We start from the raw sequence: 21,856 nt of genomic DNA on the forward strand, positions 1-21,856 counted from the left end.
CAACAGAAGCCTCAGTGCGTTTTTCCTCACATCTCTCTTTCTCAGAGGAATAAAAATAGATATTTCCCTGCTGCACACAGACATGAGTTCCCCACAAATCTGAAGGAGAAATAAAAATCATCGCAATGAATTATGAAAAATGGGATAACAATTTAACCAAATCAGGGGAAACTGCGTGTTGAATTGTTTTTGGCAAAATAGCCAACTTGCTGCACTACCTAGCCAGACTATGGGCAAGGACAGTTTTGTTGGCATTAAACGTTAAAGGGGAGGTATGGCAGACTCCATGAATAAATCAGCAGCAGTTATTACAGGAACAAGAGCCCATAATATAATTAGAGCAGTTAAAACTCTGCTCCTCAGCCATTATTCACCAGAGGCCCTTGCATGTAAAGATCTGTGTACATACAGGGGCTCAATTACACATAATTTATTCAGAGTCTAGGCTTTAAGCAGGGCAGTAAAAGGGTAATTATGTTAAAAATAGCCTCCAAGGTGGTCAGCTGAAGTCGTGTCCAGGTATCCCAGTGGAAATGAGGTGTCTCTGGGTCAGCCAGGATCTTGTGTCTCTGCCAGCTGTGGATCATTAGCTCGACAGAGGACGTCCTCGATATGCTGAATCTGTGTCACAAAGGAGTCATCATTACCTGAACCTATGGTTAATATCTCAATCAAGTATGGTGGCTACTGTCTGGAGGTTGTGTGCTTGTAGCAACCTAATCATTTTAACCCTCCGGTCGTGTTCGTCTCCTGCCCCTTACTTTAGTGTTCCTGGTCAAAATTGACCGGTCTGTTTTAACTGCTCTTAAATTAGCACAAAAAACATTTTTCAGCACCAAATTTTTAGTCAACATTCTTTAGCTGTGAACAATGTCTAAAAGTAGTGTTTAACATGAATTTATAGAATTAGACATAAAATAACTGCAGTGAAAATAAAAGTAGGCACCGAAAATGTATTAAAAATTATCATGTAATGTAAAAAATTAATTGAAAACCAAAGACTAAACTCAACCAGAATGCTTATCAGGATGACATTTCCATTCTTCTTGGGAACATATGACAGAAGAGTGTGTGTGTCATTCAGTCATGTCATTGAAAGCAAATTTTGATGAGAGTCCCACTTCTTCTGGTCGATACCAGTGCAGGGGGAAGTTCAGGCTTGAACTTCCCTACCATGGTGAGCTTTCTTTTTAGCAGCTCTTGACCAAGAGAATATGATGTGAAGAAGTCACATGTGATATTATGCCACTGGAGATCGGTTTTCATGTCCAGCACAACATGCATGCCCTGGTTTTTTTTTCGGCCTTTCCCGAAACTTCTTGTAGCCTCATTGTTTGAGCGATACACTCCTGCTAAAATCAACAAACCTGTGTATGCTTGGTGGTCTACCAGGTCCATTTCCCTCCAGGTGTCCCTAAACACATGGTTCCCCTTCAAGTTTGTTTTCTCTAGTATAATTCCCTCAATGCACAATGGTAAAAAGAGTTGGAAGCTGGACTTGATGTCATCCACACAAAATGTCTCATAACGTGTTGGCCCTAGCATCATATTTATGATGTTTTCCACTCTTTACTTCCTCTGTCCTGGGGAGATGAAGACCAGAGCAAGTGTCCACTGTTGGCCTGGAATGTATCTTCAGGTGCCTTTTCTTTAGGTACCTCTCCCTCTCTCAGAGAACCGCTTGGTCAATCACCTACTTATTGGGTTCAGACTGAAAGGAGTACAAGACAAACATCAAACTATATATACGGGGTCTGTGTGAAGATGATACATTGATTAGTCTGGCAGGTATGGTTCACGTGAAAGATAGACACAAAAGCGTGGGAAAGAGATGCGTTCACATAACAGACACCTGTCTAGTCTGTGTGACAAAATGGTACATTGTTTCTTCAGGTAGTTGGTTCACGTGGGAGGATCGACACATAAGCGCGGGAAAGAGATGTGTACCCGCAAAAGATATTGTTCAGTCTGATGTGTGAGTGAGTAAGTTAGTGAGTGAGTTGGGGTGGTGTGTATGGGGATGTTTTCTGTCTGAAGAATCAATAAAGTCTGGAAACCCATTCATTTCCTATGGCGGTCACTTTTGACCGGGAACACCACAGATGTAACAAGGTGGATTAAAACACTCAAAATTCAATGAAAGAGGTGATCATCGCTTTTACATGTTCAAATGCATGGTGTGGAGGATATCATAAAGTCTTGAGGCAATCAGATTTAAAAAACAAAATTTATGAGCGTTTTAAGTTGTAAATCGGTCTGTTTTGACCCGAACACGACAGGAGGGTTAATTGTATTTTATGCTGGTATAATTTTTATCACTCGCTCATATTACTAACCTATTACTATGCATAGACCAGCAACTTTAATACCTAGTCTGTCATTCCACTAGATCCATGTGAACTCATTTAACTAGCAAGCTTGAACTGGGTATGTCTCATTTACCATCACTAGGCTCTCAGTGAAAAGGCTCCACTAGTCTCTTGATTTTCTTGATTACAACATTTTATAAGTTCTTAATTTATACATTTGTTGTATCTCCTCAGATTTAATGTCACAAACCTGACAGTGCAACAAGTATTTTTCCAATAACATTGAACATAACAGGCAATGGGTTGTTAACAGTTCATTCTATGTTAGTTTAATGAAGTTAATGCACTTTAAGGTGCTGCAAAAAGAGTTAAAACAGCCTAACTACAATGGATGAATTGCGGTGAGCTCAAGAGGCCAACTGGCAAAGACAGTCTTTCAATTGCAAAGGCCAATCTGTTATCTGTCTATCCATCATTCCACACCTCCCCAAATAATGAGTGTTTTCTTCAATCATTATCACTCCAGAACGAGGACAATAGCACATGTTCCTATGTCAATTGCCAAGTCTCAGCATAATGCTCCCACTCTGCAACAAGAGAACCCTCTTTTGAACATGCTGAATTTCCTCAACACTCTTCTGTATATGCATCTAAAGCTGCCAGGATCACTTAGCCAATAATGGCTGGTTATGGAGAAAGAGTGGGACTGCTTTTCTGATTTCTATGACTGACCCATAAACCCAGCTGAACAACTGTGATGGTCCATTTCATGAATGGTGAAAGTGCAGCTAGTCTTTCCTGCACTGGTTCTTACACTACAGTTAATCTTTTCTGCCACTGTCAAAATGCATAAACAAGCTTAAGGGGTTAGTGACTCCTATTCTGTACCACATTATTTAGCACATGCAAACTAGAAAGAGACTAAATCAAAAAGTGTAGGCATATACTGAATTGTTGGAGAATAGGTGAAGATCTAAGTGTAGCAGATATTGCACTCTGTGCAAGAGCCTGTCATAAAGCTTACAAGGCTAAGTGGCTGAAATGGGCTACCGTATTACTGCCTGTCAGAGCCCCTCATGTCTTCTTTTTCCCTTTTTTTCACCTACTCAATCTTGTTCCCCATCTAAATAGAATGGAACTACAGGGTGTCTGGTAGTATATATCAAAGATGAGGGCTTCAAAGTCATGAAATTCATACTCATGTGAGTTGGGAGCATCTGGAACCTGGTTAAAAGCAGGGACAAAAATAACTGCATGTAATAGCATAGTTTAACACGTTAACCACTTGGAGTTGGGATATTCTTGCTATGTAGCAAATCAATACTTTTTTTAAGTAGATTGTATTGTGAGGCTGTGTTGTATTATTTGAAACATTCTCCTCCAGGAACTCATCAGTTACTAGAATTATTATAAGACAAACAAGTTATATCTCTGCAATGTCTGAGAAAGGATTTCTGTCAGCAGGATAACTCACAAACTCAATCGGGTACTGCAAGAAGTGGAAAGAAATGGGATTTTGATTCCTTGATCTTGTTCTGACATACGGTGTTGAAATTGATCATTTAATAATTTTTCCCCAAAACCCTCTTTTTAATAACATTTGAATTTACAGTACTAAACTTTACTTCACCTAAAAATAAGATTTACTACAGCAGATGTTTATGTGAAAATGCAGTTGACAAATTTAAGGAACTGATTCCATCTTTAATTTCAGAGCCATGTACCAGCACAGAGGAGATCAGTCGTCTCAATGTTACTCCAGCACAAGTTGATTAACTTGTTGACAGTACTGCAACTTCACACCGAACAATACTCGATCCTCTGAAAAAAAAAGATAGTGAATCAGAGGAAGCTAGCTCCATGGTACAATTCACAAATCCGTTGCTTAAAGCAGACATCACATAAGCTGGAAAGGATGTGGTGTTCCACCAATTTAGATGAATATTGCCTAGCCTGAAAATATTGTTTAATTATATATAAAAAAGCCCCACATCCTGACTAGACTGCTCAAAGATGTCTTACGTTTGATCAGCATGTCCATATTAGATCAGATCAATCTATTTTTACAAACAGGCCTTGTACCACAGGCTTTTAAGATTGCCGAAGTCAAACCTCTACTCAGAAAGCCTACTCTGGACTCAGGGGTTTAGTAATGATAAAGGCCAATATCCAATCTGCCTTTTATCCCTAAAATTCTTTAAATTGTAGTTTCATAGCAATTGTGTGACCACCTGCGCAGGAATAACTTGTATGAAGATTTCCAGTCAGGATTTCATAAGTACATCATAGTACAGAAACAGCACTGGTAAAGGTCACTAACAATCTTCTATTAGCATCAGACAACTGACTTCTCTCTATTCTCATTTAGTTAGATCTCAGTGCTGCATTCAACACTATAGATCACAACATTTTATTACACAAACTGGAACATGTCATCGGGGTGAAGGAACGGCACTAGGCTGGTTTAAATCGAATCTATCAGATAGATTCCAGTTTGTGCATGCTAATGATGAGACACAAAAGTTAGCTACGGAGTTCCACATGGTTCTGTACTTGGACCTATTCTTTTCACTCTACATGTCCCCCGTAGGCAATATTATTAGATTATAGATTATAAATTTTCATCGATATGCAGATGACACTCAGCTATATTTATCTATGAAACCACAAGAAACTAATCCATTAATCAAACTTCAAGCATGCTGTCCTCCAATTTCCTTCTCCTAAATTCAGACAAGACAGAGGTTAATGTGTTTGGTCCTAAAATCTCAGACACACTATGTCTAATCACATTCTCACCCTAGATGAATTAGTATTGGCCTCAAGTAATACTGTGAGGAATCTCAGAGTTCTTTGACCAGGATATCTCCTTTACTTCATACATAAAATAAATCTCTAAAACTGTCTTTCCATCTGAGGAATATTGCTAAAATTATTATTTATTATTAAGTATCCTGTCCCTAAGTGATGCTGAAAAACTAGTCCATGCATTTGTTACTACTTATTGTAATTCATTATTAATAGGATGTCCCAATAACTCCTTAAAAAGTCTCCAGTTAATCCAAAATGCTGCAGCCAGAGCTCTGACTGGAATTACAAAGAGAGATTATATTTGTTCGTTAGCTTCTCTCCATTGGCTCCCTGTAAAATCCAGAATTGAAAAAAATCTTCTCCTTACATATTAGGCACTTTCAATCAAGCTCCATCTTATCTTACAGACCTCATAGTTCCTTATTTTCCCTCCGTGCTCAAAGTGTAGGTTTACTTGTGGTTCCTAGAGTTTCCAAATGTAGAAGGGGAGGCAGAGCCATAGCTCAGATGACTCTGAACCATCTCTTAGTTATGCTGTTATAGGTAAGTCTGCTAGGAGACCTCTTCTGATACACTGCTGCATATCTCCAGAATCCAATGTTTTTGCTGCTTGTTGTCATTTTTTTTTTTGTTGCCTGCTGTTCTTTTCTTTCTCCTCTTTCCACTCACCCCAACCGGTTGAGGCAGATGGCCGCTCACCATGAGCCTGGTTCTGCTGGAGGTTTCTTCCTCTAAAAGGAGTTTTTCCTCTCCACTGTTGCCTAAAGCTTACTCAAATGGGATTGTTGGGTTTTCTATTTCATTTTTTATACAATTACACTTTGTAAGGTCTTAAACCTTACACTGTAAAGTTCCTTGAGATGACTTCTGTTGTGATTTGGTGCTACTGATTTGCAGATTAAGAAATGCTATATCATACTTGATATATGTGTAAAACACTAATGATCCCAAAAGTAAGATATTGTCTTGAGGAGATGAACAAGTCTACTTTGTTAAAACAAGCTAATCAAATTGACACATTGTGTTACAGTTCCTCCCTCTGCCCTTGTTTTTTGGTTTGGTTTTGTTTGTTCTGTGTCTCACCATCCTGCCACACACCATATATGGACTTCCTCCTCTTCCCCCACTCTCTGCACTCTGGACTAATTGACTCATTCAATTCACCTGTGCATCCCTCTGTTTCAAAAGCACCCCTCAGTCCTCAGTTCGTTGCTGGTTTGTCGCTCATTCATTGACACTTCTGCTTATTCATTCATTCATGCTGCACACTGTTCATGGATCCACACCACTCGTTTGTCAGTTTGTCAGTTTGTCACTCTTTTTGGATACTCTGGACTCTTGTTTATTTCGTTCTGGACTGCACTTTGTTGGACCTTGGTTTTGCCCGTGAGTTTGTTTTTGTGAGTTTGTGAGTTGCCTGCCTGTCTGCAGTGTATTTTTGTTTGTTACTTTGTACATCTAGTTCGTCTTATAGTTCTTGTCCATGTTAGTACATGGTTTTTCGTTGCTACTTTGTCTAGTTAGCTTTGTATGTTTGTTCTTGTTTGCCTGCCTTCCGCAGTGATTTCAGTTGCTACTTTGTCAGTTTATGGTTTCGTTTGTGTCTCTCTGCCGTGTTTTTGGGTCTTTAATTTGATACTTTGTTTGTTAGTTTGTGTTAGTTCCCTGTGTCCCCTGCACTTTGTTAATAAATATATCTTTTTTTGTTCTTACTCGTTGGTCCTGTTAGTCTGTTCGTAACACATTGACACATTAAATATGTTTTTTGATTAAACAAGATGATAAAATGTCCATTTGCAATAATGAGAACACCATCATGGAGTGATTGCAGCTTCCTGTCCATTCTATTTACTTGTTGTCGTCAGTAAAAGGCTATTAAATTTCAGCATTAGGAATATAATGGTGAGAGACTCTAGTGTATTCTATTTAATGACCACTGGATATGACTATCCAATGACGACTACTACGTTTTATCTTTCTCCAAAGCAGCACTTCAAGTTATAATTATGTGTTGTCTGTTCACTTTGTATAGAAAATGTGATGGCGAGCCAAGGCTATAATGGACCCAATAGAGTTTGACTTCAGGAAATCTGGGAGTCCTGTCATCCCTCTCTCTATACAGGGGGAGGAGGTGGAGGTTGTGTACCTTCTGAGGAGATTCAACGTCTGCAGCACCATGCTGCGGATGTTTTATGAGTCTGTGGTGGTCAGTGCTGTGGTCTGCTGGGGCAGCAACATGAAGGTGGCAGACACACTAACAGACTACACAAACTGATTAGGAGGGCTAGCTCTGTTCTGGGGGTGGAGCTGGACCCTCTACATGTTTTAGCTGAGAGGAGGATGCTGTCCAAACTCCTCTCAGTCCTGGACAATCCCTCCCATCCACTGCACAGTGTGTTGGCTGGACAGTGGAGCACGTTCAGCCAGATACTTACATTACAACATTAAATGCTCCACAGAGCGCCACAGGAGATCCTTTCTACCTGTGGCCATCAATCTGTACAATTTCTCCCACCTCTGTAAGGGGTGGGGGAAGTGATATTTGTTTTGTATACTTGCTTGTTGTTGTGTTTTGCATATTCTGTATATATATTGAGTTTTTCTGTATCGATGTTATTGGTTCTGTGTATTTATGTTGGTGTGAAGCTTTCCTGGTTGTGGTTCCCTTTCTTTCTGTCTGTGTTGAGAACAACTGTAATGAGGCAAACAAGATTCAGTCTTGAATAAAGGGGCCCAGGCCCAGGATGTGTCAAATTTCTTTTTTACGGGGTGGCTGTGGCTCAATGCTGCTGCCACGTCAGCAAAAGTGTCCTTGGGCAAGAACCCCTAGTTGCCCCCGGTGAGTCAGGTCAGCTGCATAGCAGCTCTGCCATCGGTGTGTGAATGGGTGAATGAGACGCAGTGTAAAGCGCTTTGAGTACCAGCAAGGTAGAAAAGCGCTATATAAGTGCAGACCATTTACCATTTTTTTTTAAATTCGCCAAAATGTCAAACTAAACTAAATGTAATCACGTAATTTGGACTGCATAACATAACATTTACCTAGATCCATGCTCTTGGACTTGCGGGCCTTGATGATCTCCAGCTGAGCAGTACCATCATACTGTTTGGTGCGTTTTTCAGACATACTCTGGCGGCCAAAGCCTTCTCTCTGGAATGTACCATCAGGGTCTGTGTCCAGACTAAGTGAGCTGCAGTTCATAATAGAGAAATGAGAGAGATAAGAGAATATTTTTTTTTACATTGTTGCCATTTTAAAAGCACACCCTGTAAATTGTTAATTATCAAAATTACAAAATTTGCAATTTTGTAATCATCTAAATTACACTGTGGTTTTATTATTATGGACCATCAAACTATCTATCAGTTTATAGACCCTCAAACACAGACCAAACACACACACACACACACACAGAGCCAGTCAGTTTCTATATTTCATTTGAATGGTTATCATAATCAAGGATACATCCACCTCTGTTAGGTGGATTCAGAACATACCACAACCAAGATGAGGATGCCTGACTAAGATGTGTGATACCCAGTGAGGTGAGAGTGCTCTGGGGTCATGGCCACTAAATAACCTTTCTGCCCCAGTATGTCTGAAACAGTGGCACGGACTGGTCCACCATAGCACTCTCCCTTTGAGATCTGCTATCTCTGTAAAGATTTTAGTTTAAGGAAACTCAGAGGAGGGTGGCTGTGAGAGAGGGCCCTAGGATTTGGATGCATAACAGTGCATTGACAATTAAATTGACAATTTCTTTCCATTTAAGGGAGACAGAAGGGACATTCAGTGTTAATGGAGTCTAATAAAAAGTATATGCATGAAAGAACTTCACTGTTTCTTTTGTTGATGGTCACACATTATGATCATTACAGGGTTTTGGTGTTTTTATTTCTAGAGATCTTGACAGTCCTGCATGTAATATAAATCTAACAGACCTACCTGCACTTGTTACCATGTTAATAGTTTTTACTAGGTTTTCGACCTCATTTAACAAAAGAGCTGCTTCATGTGTCACAGAGAAGTCAATATCTCACTTTGCTGTCAACTATACCTGACAATCCCAACAGGACCTACTCCAGCTGACACAAGAAGAGATGAATGACACCACAGATGTATTATTCATTTATCCATCATCCCTTGCATTTCTCTTCTCATCATTCCAAGCACACAAAAGCCTTTTCTTTAATTTGTCTCTGCAAATATAATTTGTTGGAGTGCGAGTGAGATAACATATTTTCAGCCTGAATTCAGATTTCATCCATATTGCCAACATTTTGTGTGTGGGGCCAACTGAACACTATGTTGAATAGACAAAGTGAGTGGCCAGTAAGTGGGATCATGCACACCCATGTCACACAGTTAGAGTCGGTGAGTGCGTGCCCTGGGAATAAGTAAATTGTTACACTACTCAGTACAGTAAAATCTAAAATATTATATGATTACTTTGTCTACTCACAAATAAATATTCACAGTAAAGCTCATTATTAGAAACCCAGTTCTCAATTACAGATTATATATTTACTTTGTACTGACTATTCATTTTCCCATTAGAGTACTAGTAATGAGATACTGCTTTGGAAGTCTCTTTGCTCTGAGCTCAAACACTGTCCAATGAATGTCATGGACTTGGAAGATCACTGAATTGCTAATTTCAGTCACATATTAATTAAAATTGTATTTAACACATGTGAATAAGAATCCATATGACTGCTGCCTAGACAGGTTAAATCATCTGTGGCATGGCACAATTTCATTCTCAACCCATCCATTCCATCCATGCCTCTGGTTTAGCAGTAATAGCTGCCCCAATCTATGTGGATAATACATTCTCTCATCGCTCCTTCTTTCAGCAGTTCCTGTGCGTTCAAAGTTCCCCATCATCTAAAATTAACTAGCGCTGCGGATTGCTCACAGGCAAATCCACAGCTTTAACTTTAATTTTACATCAACTTGTTCCTGTCTCCTGTCTCCCTTGCAAGAAGTTAAATGTGCCAAACTGCATATAGGCTCTGTTGCTAAGTGGTGTGTGCTAAAAGCCCTCTGTGCTCACAATTTAGCCTGACAGCTTGTATCTTTTTTTACTTCCTTTTCTCAATCTCCCCAATCTCCCAACACTTCTTATCCTCATTTAAAAACAACCCTCGCTCTGTAAGGTGCTTCCGATTTTGTCCTTCTCAGGTTTGAAGGCTGCTCCAAATTCTTTGGCCTACCTATGCATCCATGCAGTCAGCTGAATCACCCCCTTTCAATCATTGGGTAAAGCTCTGCGTGAGAAGTTTGTATAGAGGTATGCACTGTTGGCAGGTGCACTAGACAGCTAAAAAGAATTTTAAGAGGAAAAAAAAAGAATGGATCATGTATTGTAAAAAGGATGTCTCATGTTGACAATTTTATTTCACTTGCTTAATTGAACCCATGAAATCTGACATAAACACAGACATAAAAAGCACCATGCAGCACCATGCAGATGAGCAGCTGCACCTGCGATTTGCAGTAATTTCCTTTTACCTGTGATTGTGCAGATACACACAGACAGAAAGTAATCCAGTGAGTAAATATGTGTGTGTGTGTGTGTGTGTATGTGTGTGTATGTCACTATTTCTGCTGTGACTATTATATTTAGTTATGGTGATAGCTTGATGGGTAAAACACATTCTTAACTGTGAGCACCTGTAATTCTTAGTTACATTACTCACATTATTGATGACAGAGACTATTAGGAAGTCAACTGAAGTAGGTCTGTCTGCAGTGTTAGCTTAGAAGTGTGTTTGTTCATGTCTATCTGGACCTTTTCCACTTTATATGTTAATTTGTAAAATTGTTTACCAGCCAATGTTTATCCAAATACTCGTGAGACTGAGTGCATCTGTGCAAAAGTGTGTGTATGGGTGTGTGTGTGTGTGTAAGCCTGTATGTTTGTCTGGAATCTTTTCCCATCTCTGCTGGTTGACTGACTGAGATGTCACAGGTGGAAACATCATTTCCCACAAAGCTCTGACACAAAGACTAGTACTGTCTCCTTTTTCCTCCTCTCTGACTTGCCTGCTCTTCAGTTCTCTTCTCTCTCACCTTAATAATAATTGACAGCTGTCCTTTGTCAGCCTCACCCTGATTGAGCTTTGTGCCATGTGGATGATAGTCTAGTTATATCAGAGTGACAATGTCTATAGTGGTCCAAGTAGGAAAAATACTTTCTATATTCAAAGTTCGTACTACCCAACTGTGTCCTACTACCCTACTACCCTATTACCTCTTTCCATGATACCTACTCTTACTCAATCCAGAAATCCATTTTGAATAGGTTTTACAGCACAGGAACTATGAAATAATTTCTATTAACCTACTTCAGCAAAGTATTTGTGAGGGAAACTGTCTTTCACATTGTAGATGAGTGTAATTTTAGAATAGTTTGCATCTGTGATTGGCTATCTTGTAATGATTTGTTTAACTTTGTTAGAACGAATCTAAAATTGATTATCAATCAGTGTTACTGTCATAATTATTAAATAAATGGTAGATTTAAAAAAGAAACAGCAAAATAAATATATGGGCTTCGATTTTACGGTCACATTTAAATCAACCATACTATTAATATACAGTATGACTAAACAAGCTGCATCATGTTAATCACATCATAAGTAGCTATTATCTGACTTTAACTGTATATGCTTTCTTTACTGCAAGTAAAATTAAGTTCAGGCAGTCTGCAGGGCAGTTACTGTATACAAGGTGGTTATTATGGTAATACGAGAATGTGCCTCACAGGCTAGGTGGTAGTAGCTAGTAGTAGTCTAAGTGATGTTTCGTAATGCTTCCTAAACCTCCAACTGGTGAGCATGCTGTGAACGCTCCCCCACCCCCCTCAGCTTATGCTTACTGCACTTGAGTGCCAACCTTCTCACAGCACTTTTACCTCTCACACTTGAAAATCAGGAGACAGTGCATTAATATTGAGCTGAAGGATGAGGTGCATTTACAGATCTAACTTTACGGTGTTGCAGGGTATAAAAATGTAGTGGGAGGTTGCACATTTCCTGTTGTGTCTATAAAGATTAAGAAACTTAATAAGGATCACAACACTGCACTGTAGGTTAAATTAAATGGCACAAGGAAGTATAGCTGTTCTGTAGTTGGCAGAAGAAGAGTCTTGACATTTCACAGAGCCACACCTTTAAAGTCAAGTTGTTCTATTGTTCTAATTTGTCAGTAAGAGGTTAGCACTCCTCATTTTCTTCAACACTTCTCCTGAGTACACTGACTTATGTTTTGGTTTGTTTAGATGCTAATGTTATTGCATTGTGAGTCAGTTGCTTTTCCCCCCTCTTTCAACAGTCCATGCCATCAAGGATTACCAAGAGGACTGCTGAAAAAGGGAAATATCCAAACAGGCACAGGTGAAGGTGCTTAGCAGTCAAAACAAAAGGTAAAATTTTGAGCCTTCGAGTCTTGGACATTAAATTAAAACAGGCCCAAACCGGTCGAGGCAGATGACCACCCACCCTGAGCCTTGTTCTGCTGATTTCTTCGTTAAAAGTAGTTGTTCCTCTCTACTGTTACCTAGCAATTGCTAGGTAACAGCATTGCTGCATACAGTTATATTTTAAGTTTTTTAAGTCTTAAACCTTATACTGTAAAATATCTGGAGATGTAATTTGGTGCTATAAATAAACTGAATTGTATTGAATTGAATAGGTGGAAATCTGAGCATCTCTGCATAATTAAACATCTTCAGATTGTATTTTTGTGCAGTATGTTCTCCCAGATGTGTAGGCATGTGAAAAACTAGAAACAGACTTGAACTCCAGTTTGAGGGAACAGAACGGACAAACCCTGCACTTTATCAGCTTCTGGGATCATAACCAGGTGGATTAAAAACATTCATTCTGCATTTGAGGCAAGTTTGCACTGGAAGCTGCCACGATTGCACATAACAATTGTGTTTCTGACACTGATCTACATTCCATTTCTGGAAAAAAAACATTCTGCAAAGCCACTTCAAGAACATCTTATCAGTTTCACTATAAATCATTTGGACTTGGCTTTTCCTGTTTGGCTTTGGATTCAAACTAATGAAGGAGGAGGTAGACGCATGGGAAATTAATGAGGTGGGTCAGGACCCAGTGTTCAAATGGTCTGAACACAGATATGCAAAGTAATAAATTACTTACATAACTTGAATTATAAAGTGCAAACTAACATAAGACACATGCTGGTCTGCCAGCATATGTCTACCCTAAAATACATTCACAACACTGTTTATCCTTAACCAGTACAGCAACAAGTTACAAAGCTTTCACTTGAGGCCTATAAAGCTGATGTTACATTAGTGGTTCTTAACAACACTTACTTGAAGTATCTATAAAAGAAGGTAAAACAAATGTATGTCTTTACACAATTAAGCATGAACAGACAGGAACCATGCAGAGAAAACACACCCATTAGATACTGGCTAGGAATAACGAGAAAAAAAGTAGGTCAATTTATGTTTCTTGTGTGAGATGGGATTTCAGCCTCCAGAAGAACCATTTGTCTTGGGGGCCTACATGCTAGCATGTGGGTTGTATCGTTCAATAAAATGGATGAGATTGTGTTTTTATAACATCCCATGAGGAGTTGTCAGAGCAAAAACCTGAGGAAAAGAGATGTGGGTAAATTAGAAAAGACCTAAAAAGGTCTTTTTAATTCCTTTTTGTTTACATTAGTACTTATTTACTTTATAATAACCACTATGATTCTGGCATGACCATTTGATTACACATACATACTGTACACACACACACACACACACAACACTTGTTTTAACAGAACTGCATACTTAAAAGGATAAAAGATAATTCTTCTATATTTTTATTATTAACAAAGGCCAAAAAACAGTAAAACCAACAATGAATTGTCTTGAACCTGAATTCACTTTTGTTGTCGAATAGCTATTGAAACACACATAAGAGCCACATCATAACACTGGATGACATTGTTACATTGGCATGACATATCTTTATGGGACTTTATGACAATACCAAACAATAGAAAGCCACATTTTGGCATCCATAAATGAAAACATAAACAATTCAGTTGACTGTATTACAAAGCAAGAACAACCTGCTGCTCACCATTCATTCTGACCAGGCAAATCATGTTTCCAGAGCACCTGGTTGTCTCCCACAATGCCCATGTCATCATGGGAACTGGAGGATGATTGGTCAGAAAGGTGGGCAGGAAGCAGGGGAGGTCTGTCATCTTCAATCATCACTATGTCATCCTGTGGCATGTTCACAGTTGGAGAAAGTTGATGGTTACCTGAGAAAGAGATGGAAACAGACATGCAGTATTAGATAGTACAGCATATATGCTGTACTACAACACAAATCTGTGCATACACTCCCCTCCAAACCTATTAGAATGACACGGCCAATTCATTTTTGTTTAATGTACACTATAGAAAGCTCTGTCTGATTATAGATTTAAAGATGGATATGAGACTACATTTCAGAATTAATTTTTTTGATGCAACAATATGTATACCTTGATAAGTTCATCAACACAGAACATAAAACCTTTAGTATCAAATATCACAAAAGCACTGGAACATCTGACACACTCCCTGTTACTCAAACATGTTATCTGATATTTGATAGCTCTAAATGACTCAACATGTCAACCAGAGGGCTGTGTCTGGGAGAAAAGGAGCCATTTTGAATCTAAGAATGAATTAAAAAAGGCGGTACACAGCTGAAGACAGTGACATCACTGACATCACAGTAGAGGTGAAGGTATTGCAATCCACCATTTTAACAAGACTTCAGGGGCAGAAATACAGAAGCCAATTTAGTGTGATATTCATCATGCAGCGAGACAATGATGCAAATCACACTGGACTAAAACACAGAGGACTGTCAGCAGAATGACTGAACTTACATTTCAGCTGCTGAAGAGGAGACCGAAGGGAGAAAAACCTTCAATCTCCCTTAAGGACAAAGTGACCATGAAGACTTACAAGGCAAGGCACAAATATAATTGAACAACTATTATTCTAACCCAGACTCTTAATGCCACCGCCAAAAGCTGAACCCCTGAACAGTGTTATCCAGTCTCCTTCACTCTTCTTGAAGGAGAAATATGAGCAGAAGAAGAGTTCTCCTGATCTGTATTCTGTGCCACATGACCTTCTCTACTGAGTACTTTGAATCTCTGCTTTGTTGTTCCTCAGGAGTCAAAGTCAATGGGGAATGAGCTGCTGAGGCTGGCACATGAGACGGGTTGTTCAACAGCATGAGAAGTGGCATTACAATACAAAGGTGGAAGATTGATTCTGCATAATAATCGGTTTATGACAATTTATTACTTTGCATATCTGTGCGAGTGATGCATGCATAAACACTGGGGGAATCAAAGCCAGGACAAGCAATCAGTTTTAAGTCTGATCACACCTGTTTACTATTAGAGGTTTTAAAAATGCTGACATTCCTTTTGTTTGTCTATCCTTTTGTTTGCATGCGAGAGCTATTTTACAAAATTAATACCCAAGGAACAGTTTTGCATAATTACTAGCATCAGACAACAATATTTACCCTGGCAGGATCCCAGCATGAATCTGAGGGGCATTTCATTTTACTAGGGGCCAAACAAATGATAAATGTGAATTGTGCAAGTAAGTCTGAGAACCAATCAAGACAGCAATGAGGTGTGTTTAGTTATATGCACAGTAATTGAGAGAGAAGAAAAAAAAAACAAATATACAAAATAAATATACAGAAGAGAACACCAACCATGGTGGGCTTAGAAAGAGCCTCTCCTATGAGAGGCACAGATCAAAGAAACAAACCAAAAAAATATTTATCATACATGTCACAAGTCTTATCAGTGACATGTGCCAACAGAAATGTATCATATCTTGTATGAATTCATAAATCGTACTACATGTAGGGCTGCAGTAGTACATAATAATACTAGAGTAGAACCATCTCTACGTTGAGTGATTCTTAACAAAGGAAACTTTGTCCCTTTGTCTTACCTGGTCATCAAACCAGTTAAGTTGGATACCAACACTGAATGGGACAACTTGGGCAGCTGGAGAGAGAACTATACTGTAGGTAATGTATTTCACATTGTATTGCAAATCAGCAGGACTGGAAAGCACAAACACTGCAGACACACAACTCTCCTGGGTCACACTTGTATTGTATTGTAAAAAATATTGTTCTTCAATGCGCAGAGATCTCACTCATGTGCAGCTTACTTCAGACCGCTTAAAGAAATACAGCAAGAAGTAAGTAAGAACATTTGTGGCAACATTTTTGTCAATCAGCTCTATGTGTCTTATAGTTTGGGTCCTTGCACTATTTGTCTAAGTCAGTTCCAAAATTCAACATTTCCCCTCTCTGTGTCTCTGCTGTAGTTGCACAGCACATGAGTGGCAGTTCCAATAAGAGATGCCTTGCAGTTGTGTGTCCATGGGGGCCATTCTTATACCAGCCTTTACTTTCCCTCAGTTTTGTGGAGTTACCTCTCGGTTGCATCATCACAACGAAAATTTCACTTCAGTAGCAACCTGGAACAAATAGAAACTATAACTTTTTTGTTCAAAATGCTCTGTAAAACACTTGATTTGTGTTCCAAATGTGCATATGAGCATGTGACCCACACATAAAAAACTAATGTCTCCTCATTTACACTATGCACAATATCATAATATAATTATGAAATCTGAAGTATTTCCAGTCAGGATTTCTTAACACAAGTGGCAGCACTTCAGATAAAGAGTTGTTAAAGACATTTTCTTTCCTTATTGCACACACACGCACATGCACTGTGACGGCCCTAGGCCACTTTTTAGTATCTGTGTTGGTCTGTCAGTCTCTTTAAATTAGACACTTCTTTAATGCCTGGCCAGTCCCACCTCATTAAGGCATTGCCACTGCAACACTTCACAACTGACTGCTTACTTGTTACATCACATGCATATTAATAAATTAACATTAACTGTTTACTTTAATTGTTACTGTGTGGACTTCCCTTATTTGTTATGTCCTCCACAAGCCAGGCATAGCATGTAAACACACACACACACCCATGCGTGCACACATGCGATAAATCAAGGTAGAGAAACTGCATTTCCTTATCTGCAGCTGTTAGCAAAATAAACATAGCAAGTTACAACTGAAGGGAGGCATTGAAGCGGACATGACCTACAAAAAAAGACCCAAAAGATGATAGCTCTGTCTGTGTTAATTGACTCTTTGGTTAGCGTCAGGGCTAAGTGACATGTTCTCTGGCAACTGAAATGTTTCACTGTGGTCTTTGTCACACTGTAATTAAAGAAGGCTTCTCATGAGTAACACCTACAGAAACAGGCACATGCTACCCAACACCTCAGTCTCCACTGTTACATAACCGTCCTGCTAATAACAAGCACAAGACAATGGATGGCATTTTTAGTGTGGCAATTACATTGTAATGTGAATGTTTAACACATCACAATTAACACCTTAAGCACACATAAAGTCGTACATAAAGTGACTACTGTGGTTAACATTAGAACACTCAATGTCATTGGCAACTATTGCTCATATGCAAAATATTGTCATCGAGCACTAGAAAATGGATAACAGTATTAGCAGAGCTCTGTGTGTGTACACTGCATAGATGCATATGATAACATCAAGATAACATAAAAAATATTCTGTGCAAATGAATTGTTAAATGGTAAATGTTCTGCACTTATATAGCGCTTTTCTACCTAGTTGGTACTCAAAGCGTTTTACACTGTATCTCATTCACCCATTCACAAACACAAGCACACACACATGGCAGAGCTGCTATGCAGCTGATCTGACTCACCGGGGGCAACTAGGGGTTTAGTATCTTGCCGAAGGACACTTTGGCATGTGACATGGCAGCCAGGAATTGAACCACCAATCCTGTGATTGGCAGTCAACTGCTCTACCTATTGAGCCACAGCCACCCCTATTGTTACACTAAATCCAGGCTGTATGTACTGTATGTAGCTGTCATTTTCTCACAGAGGCATGCTAATAAATGGTAAATGGTTTGCACTTATATGCCGCTTTTCTACATAGCTGGTACTCAAAGAGATTTTACAAAGCATCTAATTCACCCATTTGGACACACAAGCACACACACACTCACACACTGACCTGACTGACTGGGGTCAGTTTGGGATAACTTGGAGTATCTTGCCTAAGGACACTTTGACATGTGACAGAAGGAGCCGAGAATCAAACCACCAACCCCATGATTGGTAGGTGACTGAGCCTGAGTCACAGCCGCCCGCCGTGTGTCAGAATGTTCACCTACATCTGGCCCTCTCAAGCAGTCTTGACACTAGGTTAAAGAAGGTCACTGTGTTTCATCTACTGCATTGATGCACACAGAGGCAACAACTCTGCAGACTGTGAAACACTAAAGATGAGGAGACAATGGGATCCTGGAAAGATTTAAACACCAGCAGTGAAGACTACAACACCTGGGAACAGACGGACAAAGGAGTCCACAGTGTGAGAACTAGCTTTATGCTTGTGTAGGTGACACATTTCAGCATTTTGTGAACACCAACTTTCCTTTTTGTCAGCAGGATGAGCCCCTCACCTGGTTCCCACCTTTAGGCTCCCACCCATCCCTCACTTCTGTGCCAGCTCCAGGTGAGTGTCCTGACTCAGGCAATTATCCAAACAGCCACATCCACAGAAAGGGTTAGCACACAGGCATCAATTTTCACCCCAGCATGTGGACCCCACATCCAGTGACACTTTTCAAGTAGACAGAACAAAATGCGAAGCAGGGTGTGATGCTAACGACCTTTGCATCAAACCCCAGCTGTCACTGTCATATTTTCTTCCCCTTTATTCACCTTTTCTTCTTCTTCTTTTTGTGATTGAGAAAGTGCATTCACTGATTCTCTAAAACTTCACTCTTAAAGGGCACAAGTAGAGAGGGGGTGGAAGAAAAGCAGGAAGAGAAAACAAAATCAAAAGGTTTCTGGAAGTCATTTCATTTGAGCAGGGTGTAAGGCAAAGTGTCATGTATTTTTCCCACCTGTGAGCTGTGGATTCAAGTTTTGGCCATGATACAGTACTATGCATGGTGTGTGCATGTGCATGAGAATCTGAATCAGTATGACATTCCATTGCTTACTGTGGTGTAATAAAAATAATCTCTAACAAACACACACGGCAGGTTGTTTGGAATCACAGCCAAAAACACTACAGGTAAGATCAAGGCCCTTCTAACCAATGTGATGGCACTGTACCAGCTAAATGTACATTTCTACTGGGTGATTTTGAGCTTTTTTTCTGCTTTCATAGCAATTATTATTTGTAACAATCCCTTGAGCAAACAAAGATCTATTACTACTGTACCGTTCTTAGAGAGGCAGCAAATTGCCTGTTACTGCTGTGAGTACCCTGTTTCTGATTAATACCTGGATAAGCTGAAGTAAGGCATCCATGAGGAGTGGCAGCCATTTTCTCTTTTTTAAAAAAAAAAGGCTGTAGTCTACAATTTCAGAGAGTTGTGTGCTGCCATTTGCACAAACAAAGTAAGCTCTTAATTCTTGAACAGTGAAACTATTCTATGTCATATACCTATCTGTCATGTTCCACTTACAATATAACAACAGAGGCAGTATAATATAGTAGAGCTGCAGAGGAGAGTCACTGATTTAGTTATTGAGTTCCTCAACAGTCTTTGAAGAGATACCTCAGAGGAGTAAACACAGTTTGCTCTGAGGAAAATGTATGGCTCCCATTAGTGGAATTCTGGATAAAGTGATGGACAGCTTGTAAGTGAGTGTGTGTGTGAGTGTGTGTACATGTTTCACACGTGTTTGACCATATCCCAATCTCCACGTCTGGCCTTCATGATTCAGTAATTTAGCAGGTCTAGATAAATTTGATGTCGAGCTGTCAGTCAAGCCCTGCTGGTTGTGTTCCTCCTGACCTTGCTGAGATGATCCCAGCATCTGTCCTCAAAACACAGCTGTCAAATCTCAGACACCAAGCAATATGTCTGAAATAATACAGTATGCTCTCCAGAAGAAGACAGAAAGCAGAAACTGTTATCATCTAGCATGCTAAAATTAACTTTAACCCTGATGGAGCCTGGAGAAGAAGAGGAGAAGAGTTTGGATTTTATTGCTATTATGTCTCCATATCTGCTTATTAATTGCCTTCATTCAAACTACAGTGAGCTGATGGAGTCTACTAACATTTTGACTAAATTTAGAAAAAAACACTTCATAGATGACATTTGATCAAGGTTAACTATATCTCAGTGTTTTCCTGTCACCATTTATAGGCAGAAAAGACATAGAGACAGTACTGTCTTTTTACTTGAGTTTTTCTTCAAATACTACAAATATCAAAATAACTTTCTCACCTGTGAGGGTTGTAACGGATAAACTAAAGGTGATCATGTTCAGCCTAAAGATTTGGCCGCACACCCTGAGCCTGGTTCTGCTGGAAGTTTCTTCCATTTAATGAAATCTTTCCTTTCCACTGTTTGAATCAAATCAAATTGAATTGTGTTCTGCAGTAGATTTGTAGTAGTAGTAGAAGGGGTCCTTAGGCAAGATCCCCTTATGCTTACCCTGCCTGTGCCTTGTATCTTGCACCTCACTTGTATGTCGCTTTGAGTAAAAGCATCTGCCAAATGACTAAATGTAAATGTAAATGTATAAAATGTGTTTGTCTATGTATGTCTATAAAGGCAGAGGATATACATCCTTTAGGGAGCAAATTGAAAATATAAGCCTTAACCCTGGATTCCACCTCAGTGTGGCAGAGTCCTGTTTCTGTAATGAACCACTCAACTGTGGGTGCATCAGAAATTTATATCTAAATTTATATAACAAAATTGTGTCAGTTTAAAAAGATGAAGAGCTGTCACAGAATGTAGACGTGGTTTAATTATGGCACAACTCAGAGACAGCCAGAAGGCATAGAATAAAAGAATCTGACATTTTCTTGCTGCGAGACAATCTGAGTCAAAGACTCCACTGAGCTTTGACTGTGATAACTCTGTGCTCTTGCACCCCCTCCCCCTCCTTTAAAACTTTTTTATTCATTTGACTCCTACTCTGCAGAATGAGATGAGAGCCCTTGAAGTTTCAGTGGCAACAAACTTTTCCATCAGAGCACCCACAGTTGCTGCTTATGATCACAGTGGCATTCTGAGAAGCCTACATTGGAATAGCAAGTGCAATAAATAAGACAAGCCAAGAGGAAAACCCAACCAATTTGAGAACATTTGATTTGGGGTGGAGGAGTAAGACATGATGAAAGAGCAAAAAAAAAAAGAGAAGAGGAGACAGAGTGCCAGGGGCAAGCCCTATTGATGTAGAGGTTTAATTAACCATCAGATGCCTCTGACGGTCTATGATTTCCTTTGATCAGTGGCAGAGTGGCACCACTTTGGGATGGTAGGTGGATGGGGGGTAGAAGAGCGAATGGGTGAAGTAGAAAGGGAGAAGGTTTAGATCATTGACAGGTTATAAATTCACTGCAGAGCAGAGGAGGTGGAAGGGTGTCAGCGAGTGATGACACAGGAGGAGAGAGGTCATCATGTCCTATCATCATATGGAGAAAAACTAGATTTGAGATCAGGTTTGGGAAAAGGCGAAGGAGAGACATGAAAAAAGATACAATGCGATGGTGCTAAAATAATATGCAGAGAATGGAAATATAAGATGAGAAATACATGTTAAAAAGATGAG

At 39.5% G+C, this 21,856-nt stretch overlaps 1 protein-coding gene across 4 annotated transcripts in view; it reads right to left on the reverse strand.

Moving 5' to 3' along the window:
- The window catches only part of LOC113163487 (partitioning defective 3 homolog), a 306,697-nt gene that overhangs the window by 97,528 nt on the left and 187,313 nt on the right, over positions 1-21,856 (reverse strand). For all 4 annotated transcript variants that reach the window (XM_026362165.1, XM_026362164.1, XM_026362163.1 and 1 more), the window contains 2 exons: positions 14,238-14,424; positions 8,163-8,311 (listed from right to left, as the gene is read on the reverse strand). In XM_026362165.1, the coding sequence (XP_026217950.1) occupies positions 8,163-8,311; positions 14,238-14,424 (336 nt within the window). The remainder of the gene's footprint in view (positions 1-8,162; positions 8,312-14,237; positions 14,425-21,856) is intronic.

The sequence above is a fragment of the Anabas testudineus genome, chromosome 2 (assembly GCF_900324465.2).
Source record: "Anabas testudineus chromosome 2, fAnaTes1.2, whole genome shotgun sequence".
Lineage (NCBI taxonomy): Eukaryota > Metazoa > Chordata > Actinopteri > Anabantiformes > Anabantidae > Anabas > Anabas testudineus.